The sequence below is a fragment of the Myripristis murdjan genome, chromosome 6 (genome assembly GCF_902150065.1).
Source record: "Myripristis murdjan chromosome 6, fMyrMur1.1, whole genome shotgun sequence".
NCBI classification, from domain to species: domain Eukaryota; kingdom Metazoa; phylum Chordata; class Actinopteri; order Holocentriformes; family Holocentridae; genus Myripristis; species Myripristis murdjan.
Window position 1 is genome coordinate 25,889,831 of NC_043985.1, and position 13,649 is coordinate 25,903,479.

The 13,649-nt window shown below is 45.6% G+C and overlaps 1 protein-coding gene across 1 annotated transcript in view; it reads right to left on the bottom strand.

Annotated features, from left to right (window-relative positions):
• b4galnt4a (beta-1,4-N-acetyl-galactosaminyl transferase 4a) overlaps positions 1-13,649 on the bottom strand; it is a 184,718-nt gene that overhangs the window by 5,342 nt on the left and 165,727 nt on the right. The window contains exons 9-17 of the mRNA XM_030054584.1: positions 10,334-10,400; positions 6,475-6,651; positions 5,931-6,040; positions 5,123-5,223; positions 4,803-4,876; positions 3,141-4,707; positions 1,721-2,100; positions 1,376-1,529; positions 953-1,025 (exon numbers count right to left, since the gene is read on the bottom strand). Of these exons, the coding sequence (XP_029910444.1) occupies positions 953-1,025; positions 1,376-1,529; positions 1,721-2,100; positions 3,141-4,707; positions 4,803-4,876; positions 5,123-5,223; positions 5,931-6,040; positions 6,475-6,651; positions 10,334-10,400 (2,703 nt within the window). The remainder of the gene's footprint in view (positions 1-952; positions 1,026-1,375; positions 1,530-1,720; positions 2,101-3,140; positions 4,708-4,802; positions 4,877-5,122; positions 5,224-5,930; positions 6,041-6,474; positions 6,652-10,333; positions 10,401-13,649) is intronic.

A 13,649-nucleotide genomic window follows, 5' to 3' on the forward strand; every position in this document is an offset into this window, starting at 1 on the left:
GTGTTTATTTAATGGGTATAAAATTTGGGTGAAAACACTGAACTGACCCGACACAAACTGACACAAATCATGGTTTGCAAACTTGAATCAAAACTGAATCGGCTCCAATTAAGAAAAATCGCTCCTGTATCAACCTGCCAACTCGTAAATCATGAATCAAACTGAATCTCTGTTGAGCCAAAGACTCACACCCTTACTACAGAGAGAGAGAAAAAGAAAGCATCGGCACGCGTCCATGAGTCTGTGTGACATTTTAGTTGGGTGTTGTGTTTTCATGTGAGGTTGTGAGCACGCAGAGGAGCGCCTACATACGCCTCGTGGCACTTGGGATTAGAGAAAGTGGAGAAGTCTGGGCTCAGCGTCAGTGGCTTGTCTTTATTTCTTGAGCCCCCGGGTCATTCAGACATGAGTGACAGCCCAGTCGTCCCGCTGCGACAGCACTGACACTCAACTGAGGGATCAATGTCTACCCAAATTCCTGGACACTCTGCATCTCTTGTGGGTGGATGTGCATGTGTGTGAGAGTGTGACGGAGAGGGGAAGAGGAGGGAGGGGGGGGTGGGACGTCGGTGCGGGCACACATTCGCACAAATAACCTGTGATAAGGAGTGTATGTGACAGCTATGACATACACATGACAGTGGAAAGGCAACCAGCTGTCTGACCGATTCCCTGTCATCCAGCTGTGCCCCATGGGAGAGGGCGAAGGGAAGCAGTGGGAGGGCTGCGAGATAAGGGTGAGATCCACAGCATATGACACACAGGCCTCGCAAAGATTAATTCATTATGTATGAGTGTTCTTTCTGTCTGTCCATCAGCCAACTAAGGTCATTCGGTCAGTGTGACTGGGTGACCTTCTGTGAGTGGCTTTTTTGCCAGCCGCACACGCTGTCTTTCCCTTGTGTTTCTGTGCATGCGTGTGTGTGTGTGTTTCCCAACTTTTTCCTCTTACCTCAATAGTATCCACTCCAATCTGCAGTCCTGCTGAGCGTTCAAAGTTCCCTTCCCTCCTGAGGTACTCATATCTGTCAAAACAGAAATGAACACACAAGATCACTGGGCAGCCATTCAAAACTCTTCTCTTCCGATGTGCATTTGAAATATTTTCGAATAGTAATAATAGGTGTTTTCACTACGTCGACATTTAGCAATGCTTTCTGCAATGCTCCACCCAAGTGGTCACTCTTACAACTGCACCATGAGCATAAGTCAAGAGTACAATTCAAAATATGGAGCTGAAGCTGATAATTAGCAGAGTTTAGAACAGGACTTAAATGTCAGGTCTGTTTACATTGAACTCAAGTCCCGGATGGTCGTGGGATTTTAGGTCAGTATAAAAAGGGTATCTCTCGCTCTTTCGAACACACACACATACCTGGGCACAGTGCTCTCTCTTAGCGCTTGCTCCACATCCATGTCTTCACTCTCAAAGTCAACAATGATGATGCTGAAATTGTCATCTTTGGTCTGCCGATGCAGATTTTCCATGTCAGAGATGAACTGCTGTACCCAGCGGGCCTGGTTCTTCACTGAAGGATGGAATAGAAAAAAAATGGGAAAAATGTATGTGATATGTATGGAGATAGCACGTTAACTATTTCAGCCTAAAATGTAAATAAATAAGGCAAAAACATGCATCACCTTACATTTAGCTTGTACTTTGACATATTCTAATTGGATTCACTGAAAACCAGCTTGACCAAATTCCCTAAGAACTTACCTGGGACCACAAAGTGCACCATGACATCCCTCCTCCACTGCAGCATGACAGGCTGGCAGAGGAGAGGCTTGGCGTAGGCTGTGCCCCAGGGGGTGGCGCCGGGCCTGGCAGGGGATCTGGTGGAGGGAGGCGGCGGTGGGGTGGCGAGGCTGGAAGTGGCAGCCGAGGGGGCTGAGGCAGGTGCCGAGGCTGGGGCCGAGTCAGTGTTCTCCAGGCTTTCTTCCCCCAGGCGGCTGCGGTGAAGCAGCAGGTAAATGTACTCAGACAGACGCACCACGCTGCGGCCTCTCTCCATCAGCTCCAGCTCCACCAGGTAACGGTTCCCCCTGGCTGAATCTCGGCGCTTCTCAACGTTGATGATCCGCAGCAGAGTGTAGATCCTGGCACACAAACAGAAACAAAGTTAAACCATGCAAAAAAAAGATATTTCCACTCATCACCACTGAAATCAAACCAGCCAGATAGTTTCTGTGTCAATTGGCAAGTTCCCAGGTTTCATTTGTGACACCCAAACTGTGCAAAATGTACATGTGAACTCAACAGCAACAGCTCTACACAAAAAAACAATCATAAGAGACATATACCCAACATAATTCACAGCCCTCGAGGGTGAAGAGATTTGCTGGGAACTCTCAATGAAACTCTTTGCCCCACAGGCTGTGGAATGCGGTGGGTATCTCTGTTATTGGAGAGAGCTGTTGCTGTTGATTTTTCCATGTGTACTGTTTCGGACGGTTTGAGCTCCCCAAACGAATTCCCATCCAGCCCCAATCTACCGAAGTGAAGGCAGACAGGAAAGGTCAGTCGTGGCAGACTAGAAACCTCACACAGAAACTCTAAGTTGCAATGGGGGTAATTGGTAAAACAGCTTCTTTGTATTTCGAAAGAACTATTCCTTTAAGAAGGCGTAGACAGGTGGTGCATGCTCTGAAATCATGGGAATATGAACGAACGTGAAAGGCTATGAGAATGAGACTCTGTCTATCTCTGTGCATTTGTTACACCAGAATCATATAGGCTGGCAAATGAATGTTTGTCTGTATGCAGACCACTTCAGAAATGCTGCAGTTCATTATCTATAAGGCACAGTGAAGTCAGCATGGTGTGATACAGGAAGAAAATCAAAGCAGAGAAAAGTTAATTGCCAAGCTACTTTAGGCGAATAACACTGCAGGGTTTGTAAGCACCACTGCAGAAAATGGTAATCAGCAAACAGAGGTCTGCTAACATGAACTCCAAGCATAGTTAAGCACCAGGGCATGACCAATATGTTCTCAGTGAAATTACTTCTTGCTTTACAAAATGGTTAGCATAGGCGGCCAAATTTGAGCTTACAAGGCAGCAGCAAAACATCAGCCTTCTTCGGGTCTGGCATTATTCACTCTCCCTCTTGTCATCGCTCTCTCTCTCTCTCTCTTACCCTCCATTGCGTTCATTGAGTTTCTCCATGTACTGGGCCAGCACGTCCACCACCTCGCTCTCTGCCAGCTGGAGGTTGCCAGACACGTTGCAGCGAAGGTCGTTCCAGTCCGAGCGGAGAAGCTCAAAGTCCATTGGGTTGACAGAGAAGGTCCTCTGCCAGTTGATGCTCTCCTCTGCCCAGCCCGGCCGAGCCTCCACCTCCTCATAGCTGTAGTCGGACATGCCACCCTCCTCTGGTTCAGGCTCGGGATCGGGGTCTGGGTCAGGGTTAGAACGGTTCGCGTCAGGTTCCTGGTCGGGTTCTGCAGGGTTGACGTCTGGGTCAGGCTGCAGTTGCGACTCCGTGATCTCTGAGGTCCTGAGGTAAGACGTGACCCGGGTTTGACCTTGCAAGCTGCTTTCTGTGGAGTTAAACTTGGGAGGAGTCACCGGAGGAAGAGGGAGGTCTTGGTCATGGGACAGTGGGGCCAGAGGGCTCTCTTTGCTGGGTAGATCAGCAGTGGCAGCAGCCTCTCTCTCTGGAACCTGGTGCTCTGCTTTTCTCTTGCTTTTCTCTGGGTGTTTTGGCACTGCTGCCATGCTGGCTGCCCTGTGTCCTACACTTTCACTTTGTTTGCTGATAGTTCCATTGCGCGGAGGTGTTTTGCCTTCTTTTGTGGGCGGGTTGGGCCAGAGCTGGGGGGAACTAACTAAGCTCCTGCCCCCTGTTACTCCTGTCCCAGTTCGTGTTTTTGCACGCAGGTTGACCAGCTTAGTAGTTTTCCCAGTCTGGTACAGAAAGACTCCAGGGAACACCTCTCTAGGGTGGCGGGACGCTCTCTCCTCCCTCCTCTCTCTCCGCTGTTCCCTCTCCCTCTCCTTCTCCCTCTCCTTGGCCGGCCGAGGCCTGGTGATGTAGATCTTGTTCTCCTCCCTCTTCTCCTTCTTGTTGCTGGTGAGCTTGCCGCTGTCACGGGGATGGGCGTTGTTGCTGTGGGCGGAGTTGCTGAGGATCTGCTTGGCTCGGCTGGCAAGGGCAGAGAGGGAGGTCTTTTGGGGGAACAGGAGCGAAGACTTAGTCAGTTTAGGAGGTGTCTCTGCGCCCCGCTCTCCTCCGCCCGTCCCTCCTCCTTTCCTGCCGGGGCCCAGCTCGGCAGGACCAGTGCGGATCCAGGAAAGGGAGCGACCCTGGACCACGCTGTCCATGTCAGGGGGCAGTACCTTGGATTTGAGCTCTGGAGGCTCCTTTCTGGTGTCTTGTGCCCTGTTTCCCCGAGTATGGTCCCGTCCCCAGTCTCTGTCCTCAGCCCTAACCATCTGCCCGTCTCTCTCGGGGAAGTGTCTCCTCTCCCTTCGGACTACCATACTGTCAACCGCCCCTGCTTCCTCTTCTTCATCCTCCTCCTCTTCTTCCTCCTCCTCCTCCACTTCTCTGCCAGCTGGTGTGGGCCCGGGCCTCGAGCGCTGATGGGAGGGTTTGGAGGTGTGGCTGCTCTGGCTGGGATGAGACGGCTTCTTGGGCGACTGGGTGCCAACTATCTCTGCCTCGTCCTCTGGATCGACCACTTCCTCTTCCTCCAGGAAATCTGGAGACATACAAGAGGGAGTAAGTCGACAGAGTGTGTGCGAGTGCGTGTGTGTGTTTGTGTTTGTGTGATCATATTCATTAATTAATAACTACCATCTGGGTTGGGGAAGAAGAACGGTCTATCATCTTCCTCCTCATCCATCTTCATGTATTTGTAGAATCCAAACCTGGCAGTCACAGCAAGACACACACACACACACACACACACACACATCAACACAGTTCTAGAGTTTCAATGTGCCTTAGAGCATTTCAGACTGAATTCCTTGGTGAGAGGTTGCATGAATCAAAGCCATCAAATTCATAGACACTTGAACGCTGGTTTGAAATAATCAGCACACTCCCTTGTACACACAAGACAGGGACAAATATGCCATTATTTATCAAAGGGATAAAAGCAGTGAAGTCCTTACTTCTCTAAGTAGATTGGAGACTCCCTGTAGAAACACTTGTTCTCCCTCTCCATATGGGTGAGACGTGTGAAGTCATTGGGGTAGACGAAAGACAGATACACCTGAAGAAAGATGTAAAGTCAGTGCCTGCATACAAAAGACCCAAAGTGGTAACCTCTCAAAACACCGGTAGAGGTTACCACATGAGCATTGGCTCTAATTTAGTCAGACGTATTTATGAAGCTTTGACCAACATTAGCCTTTCATTGTCAGTCTGTCACAACAGTTTACTAATCTTCTAATCTTGTATTTGCTTTTTTTTTTGAGGCCCATCAAGTCGAAGGATTCTTAGTCCAAGTCGAAGGAAAGGATTTGCTTCCCAATGCATGCCTTCTCTCTGCTGATGCAGTAACCTACGCTATCCTACAGGGGGTAGCAACGTTCAACACTATCTGTCACTTACTCATTTTATACAGTTTGATACGCTGGAAGAGGTGAAGTGGTGGTAATGTCAAACTAACATGGACTTAGCCTTTCTGCTCCTTTGTTCTCGGTCCAGCTGACCGGAATATTATGCTGACTCTGTATGGGTTCGCTTTTATCAGGTTAAAAGACCACTGCTGTAATTGGACGTACTCCTAATGACCCCACAGGGCTATTGTTAGCAAAAACCACCAATTAACCTGTTAACACACAGTCATGCACATTCGCACTCACACACACACACACACACACACACACACACACACACATGCACTAACACTGTAACACATTCTAAGTGGGTACGTCGTTTGTGTCCCAGAGGGAGGGTGATAGAGAGGTGACTTACAAACTGCAGGCCCTGGTATCTGGCGATGGGAAAGTCTTTGACTACGTAAGTCGGAGAGTAGAGGCAGGCCGGCAGAACGTTTTCCAGCCGGGCAGGGTCGATCATGGGGGCTGAGGGGGGAGAGTGAGAGAACAACAGGAGAGGGTTGAGGGGAAGCGAAAGATCTAGGCAAACAAAATATGTCCCACAGAATGTTTGCTGTTCATGGTTACAGATTTTCGTCTTCAGAAATCTCAGCGTCGAGAGAACTGCAGGCTGGGTGGTGGTCAGGGTAACAGCAGAGAGCGAATGAGGAGAAACACATAGAGAAAATGGAAGCATACAGAACACAGCCAGCCAGACAAAATGACAGCCAAACAGAATGACGGCGTGAAATCAGCCAGACTGATAGACAGAGAAACAGTCAGACAGCTAGCCAGACAGTCAGTCAGTCGGTGAGAGAAAATGACAGCCCGAACGCAGTCAGACTGACAGCGAGGCAGGAGACCGGCAAAAAAAGAGGACACAAAAGGGAACTGTCAGAAATGATGACGGGCAGATTTACTGCTGTAGAAGGTGTCCCTGGGGTCCGGCTTCAGCATATCTGCTCCGTGCTGCATGGTGCTGCCTCCTTCTGAGCCCTGAGCCGGGCCCTGAGGCTGAGGCTCCGCTGGGAGACGGATGTGACTGGCCAAGGTCTGGGGGATGTGGTCCACACTGTTCATCTTCAGGCTGGACTCATCTGAGAGACGGAGGGACGGAGAGATGGAGACAGACAGGACGAGAGATGCAGACAGTGTGGAAGACAGAGACAGATGCAGAAAGAGAGAATGAGCATTATTCATTATCACGCGCGCCTTTTCGACGCTTTGAGCAGCTGTCACATGTGACTGATGCTGGCGACGGGGAAAAATAAATAAATAAATAAATAAATGACACCTTATTCTCCAGCCTGCAACGCTCAGAGATCTTGATTGACCGTGAAAAGGAGAAATGAAGAGAGCGAGGAGAAATAAAAGGAGAGGCAGAAACAAAAGACAAAAGAGCGGAACAGAGGGGGAACAAAAGCCGAGAGGAGAAAATCAGAAAACATTTGGAAGACATGAAAAGAGAGCAGAGGAGAGTCATAATTATCAGAATCGATAGGGGGGAGGGAGGAGAGGGAGCGTGTGATTAATGGCGTGTCAGGAGCAAGGCCTGATGGGAGAAATGCTTTATAATTAACAGGGTGGTCAGCATCGCTTTTATCCTCCAGAGAGATGGAGTGTGCACATTTAGTATCTCCGTGTTTGTGTGTGTACGTGTTCAAAGAAAACCTTTTTTATGGACTTGCTTCTTCTAACAATAAGACATCTGTTGATCAGTTACCTGGTTTCCACTACACCGCTATACAAGCCTTGCCAAGACTAACTCATTATCTGTGTCAGTGAAATCCCCCAAACAAAACAAAACAAAACAAAACAAAACAAAAAATGGAACTCTCCATTTTTTCTTTTGATTCATTTTACACAATGTTGCCAACAGAGGAAGGAGCTGAACTATAGTACTAAAAAAAACAAAAAAAAAAAACAATAGTGCATTCATTTCTGTATGACAAAGCTATTGAGTCGGCTCCTATGTGGTAATGTAGTGGAAATACAGCAATCTATTGTCCTGCGCTTATTTGAATTTGCTTTCACTTCAGCTTCTTCTGTAGTAAAGGTCAGTGTGTGTGTGTTTGTGTGCGCATGTGTGTGTGTGGTGGAGCGGTGTTGACTTTTGCATGTATTTTTTTTTTACTTAATCTGGACTATTAAACAGTCTAAAACACCGGTAGAACGAGTTACTGTAAATCAGTATCAAAATGTTCTTTGGCTAGAAACCATGAAAGAGCAGGTTTATTCATGATGGAAACTAAAATACTTGTGCAGAATCATTGTGGCAAGTTTTATGAACATTCAAATAATTCTTTGTTCATGATTATTGACTTATAACTCCTGAGCGTTACAGAGACACCACGCTGAGAGCAGTAACCCGACATTTATTTTAGCCACGGATGAGGTGTTGGAATTTAGAAATATTCAAGCGGTGAAATAGAGGATTAATCATGCAGCGCTTACACAGTTTGGAGTGCTTGCTGAGGAGAACTTGTGCAAACACACTCTGCCACCTCTGTGCAATTATTCCTCCTTCTCACACTGAAGCTGAAAAGGTTAGGTAAGGGGGTCATAATCACCTCTTGGCCCGTCTCATGCCAAAATCGAAATGGGATCTGTTAACACACTTGTGTGCCCTGGCATCGCGGTTGCTGAGCCACCCATCTCCTAGCAACTGGGTCCATCCCCATGACTTTGGGAAGCAAAAGTTGCTTAACTGAGTTTGGGGTTGACAGCTCGGGCTTGGCCTCAATGAATCACAACAAAACTTCACGTTGAGTGTTACAACTTCTGAAAACACCATGATGTAACTGATGAAACAGAGATCTAATTAAACTCAATAACGCTGCAAAACAAGTACGCCCAGGCAAGCCAACAAAGGCATTTCCCTGCCCCACAGGCGTAAATATACACTTGAGAGAGTGAGCGACGGAGACGGCGAGATGGGAGGATGGAGACAGATGAGGAGATGGAAATGCTGGAATCCAGCGGCTGACATAATATCTGAGGCCATTGCCACCTCTCCCTCAGTCATAGCTGGTCATAAATAAGACTGGTGGTGTTTGGCGTACATCCCCAGCACCCACCCATGTCTGCTGCAGCTCTGCACTGCAAAAAGTCCAAATCTTACCAAGATTATTTGTCTTATTTCAAGTAAAAATGTCTTATTTCTAGTCAAAATATCTCATTACACTTAAAATAAGACATGATCACCTCAGAAATAACTTGTTTTTAGACGATTTTCACTTGTTTCAAGTGAAAATTCACTAGAAACAAGTGAAAATTAGCTTGAAACAAGAAACAAATTTTGCCAATGAAACAAGCAAATTTTCACTTGTGACACAAGTGAATTGGCAAAATTTGTTTCTTGTTTCAGGCTAATTTTCACTTGTTTTAAGTGAAAATTAGCTTGAAACAAGTGAAAATCGTCTAAAAACAAGTTATTTCTGAGGTGATCATGTCTTATTTTAAGTGTAATGAGATATTTTGACTAGAAATAAGACATTTTTACTTGAAATAAGACAAATATTCTTGGTAAGATTTGGACTTTTTGCAGTGTGCCCGAAAGCAGCAACTCCCCAGGTCATTCTCTGCAGAGGAACAAGTCATTTTCCCTTGTAAACTGTGTTGAATTCCTGCGACACATTGCTATTCTTGAATCTATAGTCACCATAAACATCTACTCTCATCATGCTGCAAGTTACACATATAGAGAAAAATAAAGAGATCGAATAGAATAGAACAGAAGCCTTTACTGTCATTGTGCACATACAATGAAACTGCAGGTGCCCTTCACAGTGTCATTTACAATCAGACATTGGACAATCGACCGATTCCAGCGAACAAACAACATGAAGAGACCAATAATGACATAAAAGAGACAATACTGAGGCAGATCTCTGAGATTCTTCTTTTTTATCTTTGCATTATATTTTTTTATTCGCTTTTATTGAAATGTAGTTATTGGGGGCATCCTGGTGGCTCACCTGGTAGAGCTCATACCACGTTTTAAGGCTCAGTCCTTATTGCAGCGGCCTTGATTCACCGCTTTTCTCTCTCTATTATAGCTATCCAATAAAACAGAAATACCAAAAAAAAAAAAAAAAAAAAAAAAAAATCTTTATATGGTTCAGTATCTATTTTTACATGTTACTCCACCAGCACACATCATTTTTAATGCTCCCTCGTAAAAGCCCAACTAGGGATGGGAGCTGTGTGTTAGCTATAATCTCTATATGCACAGCATCAGCCTCATGAGCTTTGGGTAAACCAGCAAAATATTGCAATGTAAATTTGCATTGGACCTATTCAAATAAACAAATAAACTAAATAAAAAAAAAAAAATTGGCTTCACAATAGTACACTCTAAAACTGATAAGCAAATATGGGCTGCTTTATGAGCATAGAAAAAAATCATGACATAAAGTATGCCACTCGACTGGCTGAGGGATAAAAGAGGAGCGGATGTTGGTTTTAAAAAGCCTGGTTCTGTGACATTAACTTAAACTGCTGATCAATACTAGACTAGACTAATGATTTTTTTTTTTTTTTTTATTTGGATGACTTTCTCTTTCTGCTTGGCAAGCTCCCAGTCAAATAAAAATTCAATATGGCTCCTTCATTTAAGTGTCTCTTACCCAAAACTATCACAGAATCTTAATGACTATTTATGATGTATTATGAAATTGAGTTTTTCCACTACAAAGATAAGATCATTGGGAAGCAATGAAATGCAGTGCACTGAACACGACAGTTTGTGCGGCGGCAGTAGGACGGGGCGGCTCTTACCTGTGTACAGGGAGATGTAGGCTGAGTCAATCACTTCATATTTCAAGCCGGGGAGGAATGGACGCCACTGTGAGAGAGTGAGGGAGAGAAAAGAAAGAATGAGAGAGAGCAAAGGGGCAGTAGGGGGAGATAAAGGAGAAAAACAAAATGTCAAAGTATGGAAGGTATGAGAAATTCAGGGGTAGTCCATCATGGTTTTCCAGGCTACGCTGTGACACTCTGGGTGTTATTGATCTGAGCGGCATTACTGGATCGATCTGACGTCAGCCTCTGTACACACACACTTAACCAGACAGAGAAGAGGAAACAGGGAAAGGAAAGTGGGGCGGATGAACAAAGAACAAGTAATCAGGGGCCGCAAAAAAAGGATAAGCAGTGGAGAAATTAGCAGAAGAGAGCAAAGGACAAACACAGACGAAAGCCGAGAAAAATCACTGCCAGCAGAGATAGGATCAGAGCCCTACGAGTAAGACAGGGGTTCAATAGGAGTGAATGGGAGCCTCGAGTAACGGCCAGAGAGCGAGGAGTAGCGTGGAGAGAGAAAGACAAGCTACAATTCTTTTAAATAGATTCCACAATTACCACGTCACTTCTGGTTACACAGGCTATAATCACAGGAGACAGGTCATTTTCCAACCCTTGGGCTGAGAATACAAATATAAACACCCTCCTCGGGCTCATGCAAATGCCTACACATGCATACACACACACACACACACACACAACACACACCACATATCCATACACACTTGCAGGATTTGCTATCAAGAGTCCACATTTTGTCGGTTGGCATCTTTACAAGTCGTTTAATGTCATGCTTGGTGTTTAAATCTTAAAACTTATCAAAACCTTTGAACATCCGCCAGAGAGGTAACCCCACTTGTCTCCAATGACGTTTCATTTATTTCAACATTTCTTTTTTTTATAGGAACAAGTATATAAGTATAATATATTATGTTGAAAAAAGGCAGAATAAAGGTGTGAACACATGATGGGTGGTTTGAGCTGTGTTTCCTGCTAGGCTGGACACAGAGTCAGCGTCGAATGTTATTTAGCTTGACTATCAGTCATATAGGAAAACAGACCTCGTAGCCTCCATGCTGTGTTTTCTTTTTTGTCCTAGATCATGATATTTTTTAAATTTATGGCAAGAAAATGACACGAGATTCAAGACAATTGTGGAAACAAGTTGATTAGCACTGGGAACAAGTGGGATTACCTCATCCCATTTTTTTTCACTTGTTTGAAGATATGACTTTCAGACTCAATATGAGACGGACTGACTTGTTAAAAGGGGGATTTTTGCACAGCACAGCACTGATCAACACACTTTCTGCTAGCGTGTAAAAGCCCAAAATACAACATTTGTTATGTCACTAGATCTGTATTCCTTTCCTCAGCCTGCACACGCGCTCACATATGCGCACATACACAAATGACAAACAAGGACACAGAAAGGCAACACGCTGGGCAGCAGCAGGGAGCGGCCCAGCAGGCCAAGCAAGACTTCAACTCGGTGTCATTATTTCTGTGCGAGTGTCCTCTCAAGGTCAAGTAAGAAGGCCCTTCCTCTTCAGGGATCAATGGAGCTTGGCGTTCTGCTAGTGCCCCATCAGCCCTAAACCCCAAGACACAACCACACACACACACACACACACACACACACACACACACACATACATACACACACTTGATTCATGAGCACACACATATTTTACAGCTTTGTGGGTATTTCTCCCATTACCTGTCTGAGCCAATAGATTATTTGATTGATTCCTGTAAGGGAGGTCGTATTGGCCAGGTTTGAATACAGGCACGTGTGTGTGTGTGTACTTTATATGTGCACATACACACAGTAGCTGTGATGTTCTGGCAAATGTGAGTGCGCACTCTGTGTGTGTGTGTGTGTGTGCAAGTGCATTTTCTGTGAAATAGTGTTGATGGGCAGCGGCAGGAAGAAGCCGAGGCCTACTTGCTGGCCCCACAAGTTCAACAGAGAGGAAAGAAAATCAATATCCAAGAGAAAATAATAAAAAGTACCGATCGCAGAGCAAAATGGCATGGGCAGCTAGCGGTGATGTTTCATCATGTTTCATCACGCCTGGGCCAACCAGTGACATATGAGTTTTTGATATTGTTTTCAGTCAGATGACCAAGAGTGTGCGTTGTACCACCTCAGAGGCTAGGCTGATTCCCACTGTAGCGATACACACACACTTACATGCCAGCATACACACATACATACACACAAACACATGCACACACACACACACACAAGTAGCCTGCTTTACTCCGGTTCCATTAGACAAAGGTTATTTTTTATCCCTTGACTTTCAGGAGTTTATTGCTTCAGAGCGCACTGGCTGCTGTTGTTTTGTTTGTTTCGCTCAATTCAATTGGCTGCTCCAAAGCCTGAGGTGCTATTGATATGAAGTTGTTTTGCTAGCACGACACATAAGAGGTAATGAAATAATGAAACTATCTGACCTTTCTCACTTTGAATAAAAATCAATTTAGTTTTGAAGCCAGCAAGATTAACAGGAAGTAAACACTTGCATACCGTACAAGGGGGGGGATACTCTCCCGATCTTTTCCTGGTTCTCCTGAGGAATAAATAAGTTACTGTTTCCTTCATTATTGTTGCAGTATCCTATCTGCAGGCAGGACCTGTATTATGCTATCCTTGTTTACTGTAATCCATGTCTCCTTCCATTACTCAAAGCCTTCCAACACATTATCTTCTAATGAGTCATCTAATTTGCCATGAAGTAAAGGGGTAATGAAGGGGAATACGGAAGGGAAGAAGAGGAGGAAAGATGTTCCTTTGAATTAGACACCTCCGGCGGGAGGAGGCTGCATGTCAGATGGTTCATTCAGCGAGAGAACACAGAAGTTTGCTCCGCTCCGTCCATCTATCTGTTTTCACTCTCTCACTCGCATGTGCACACACCTGGCTGTGGGCTCTAATTGGTGGAGAGGTAAATAGAGAAATGTCTGTGGCAGAATGGACAGCAGAACAAGACAGATGTTAACAAGCTTGCCGCCACCTGCCTGAGGGAACAAGACAAGACCAGAATAGGACTGCGCTGCTGTGTCTACAGAGAGGAAGAGAGACAGCAAAAAGACTGAGGAAGACACGCAGGCGGAGTGTAAGAGCTCGGCAAAGTGGCTCCTGTGTGCCCGTGAGATATCTCCTTAATCCCAAAAGGGCTTCGGGGCTTCATCCAGAGACCTTTGCCTGGCCCAACACATATTGCTCATTTTTGGCAATATGTATTAATGTAATCCTTCCCAAGCACGGATTGTGATTGTTCAG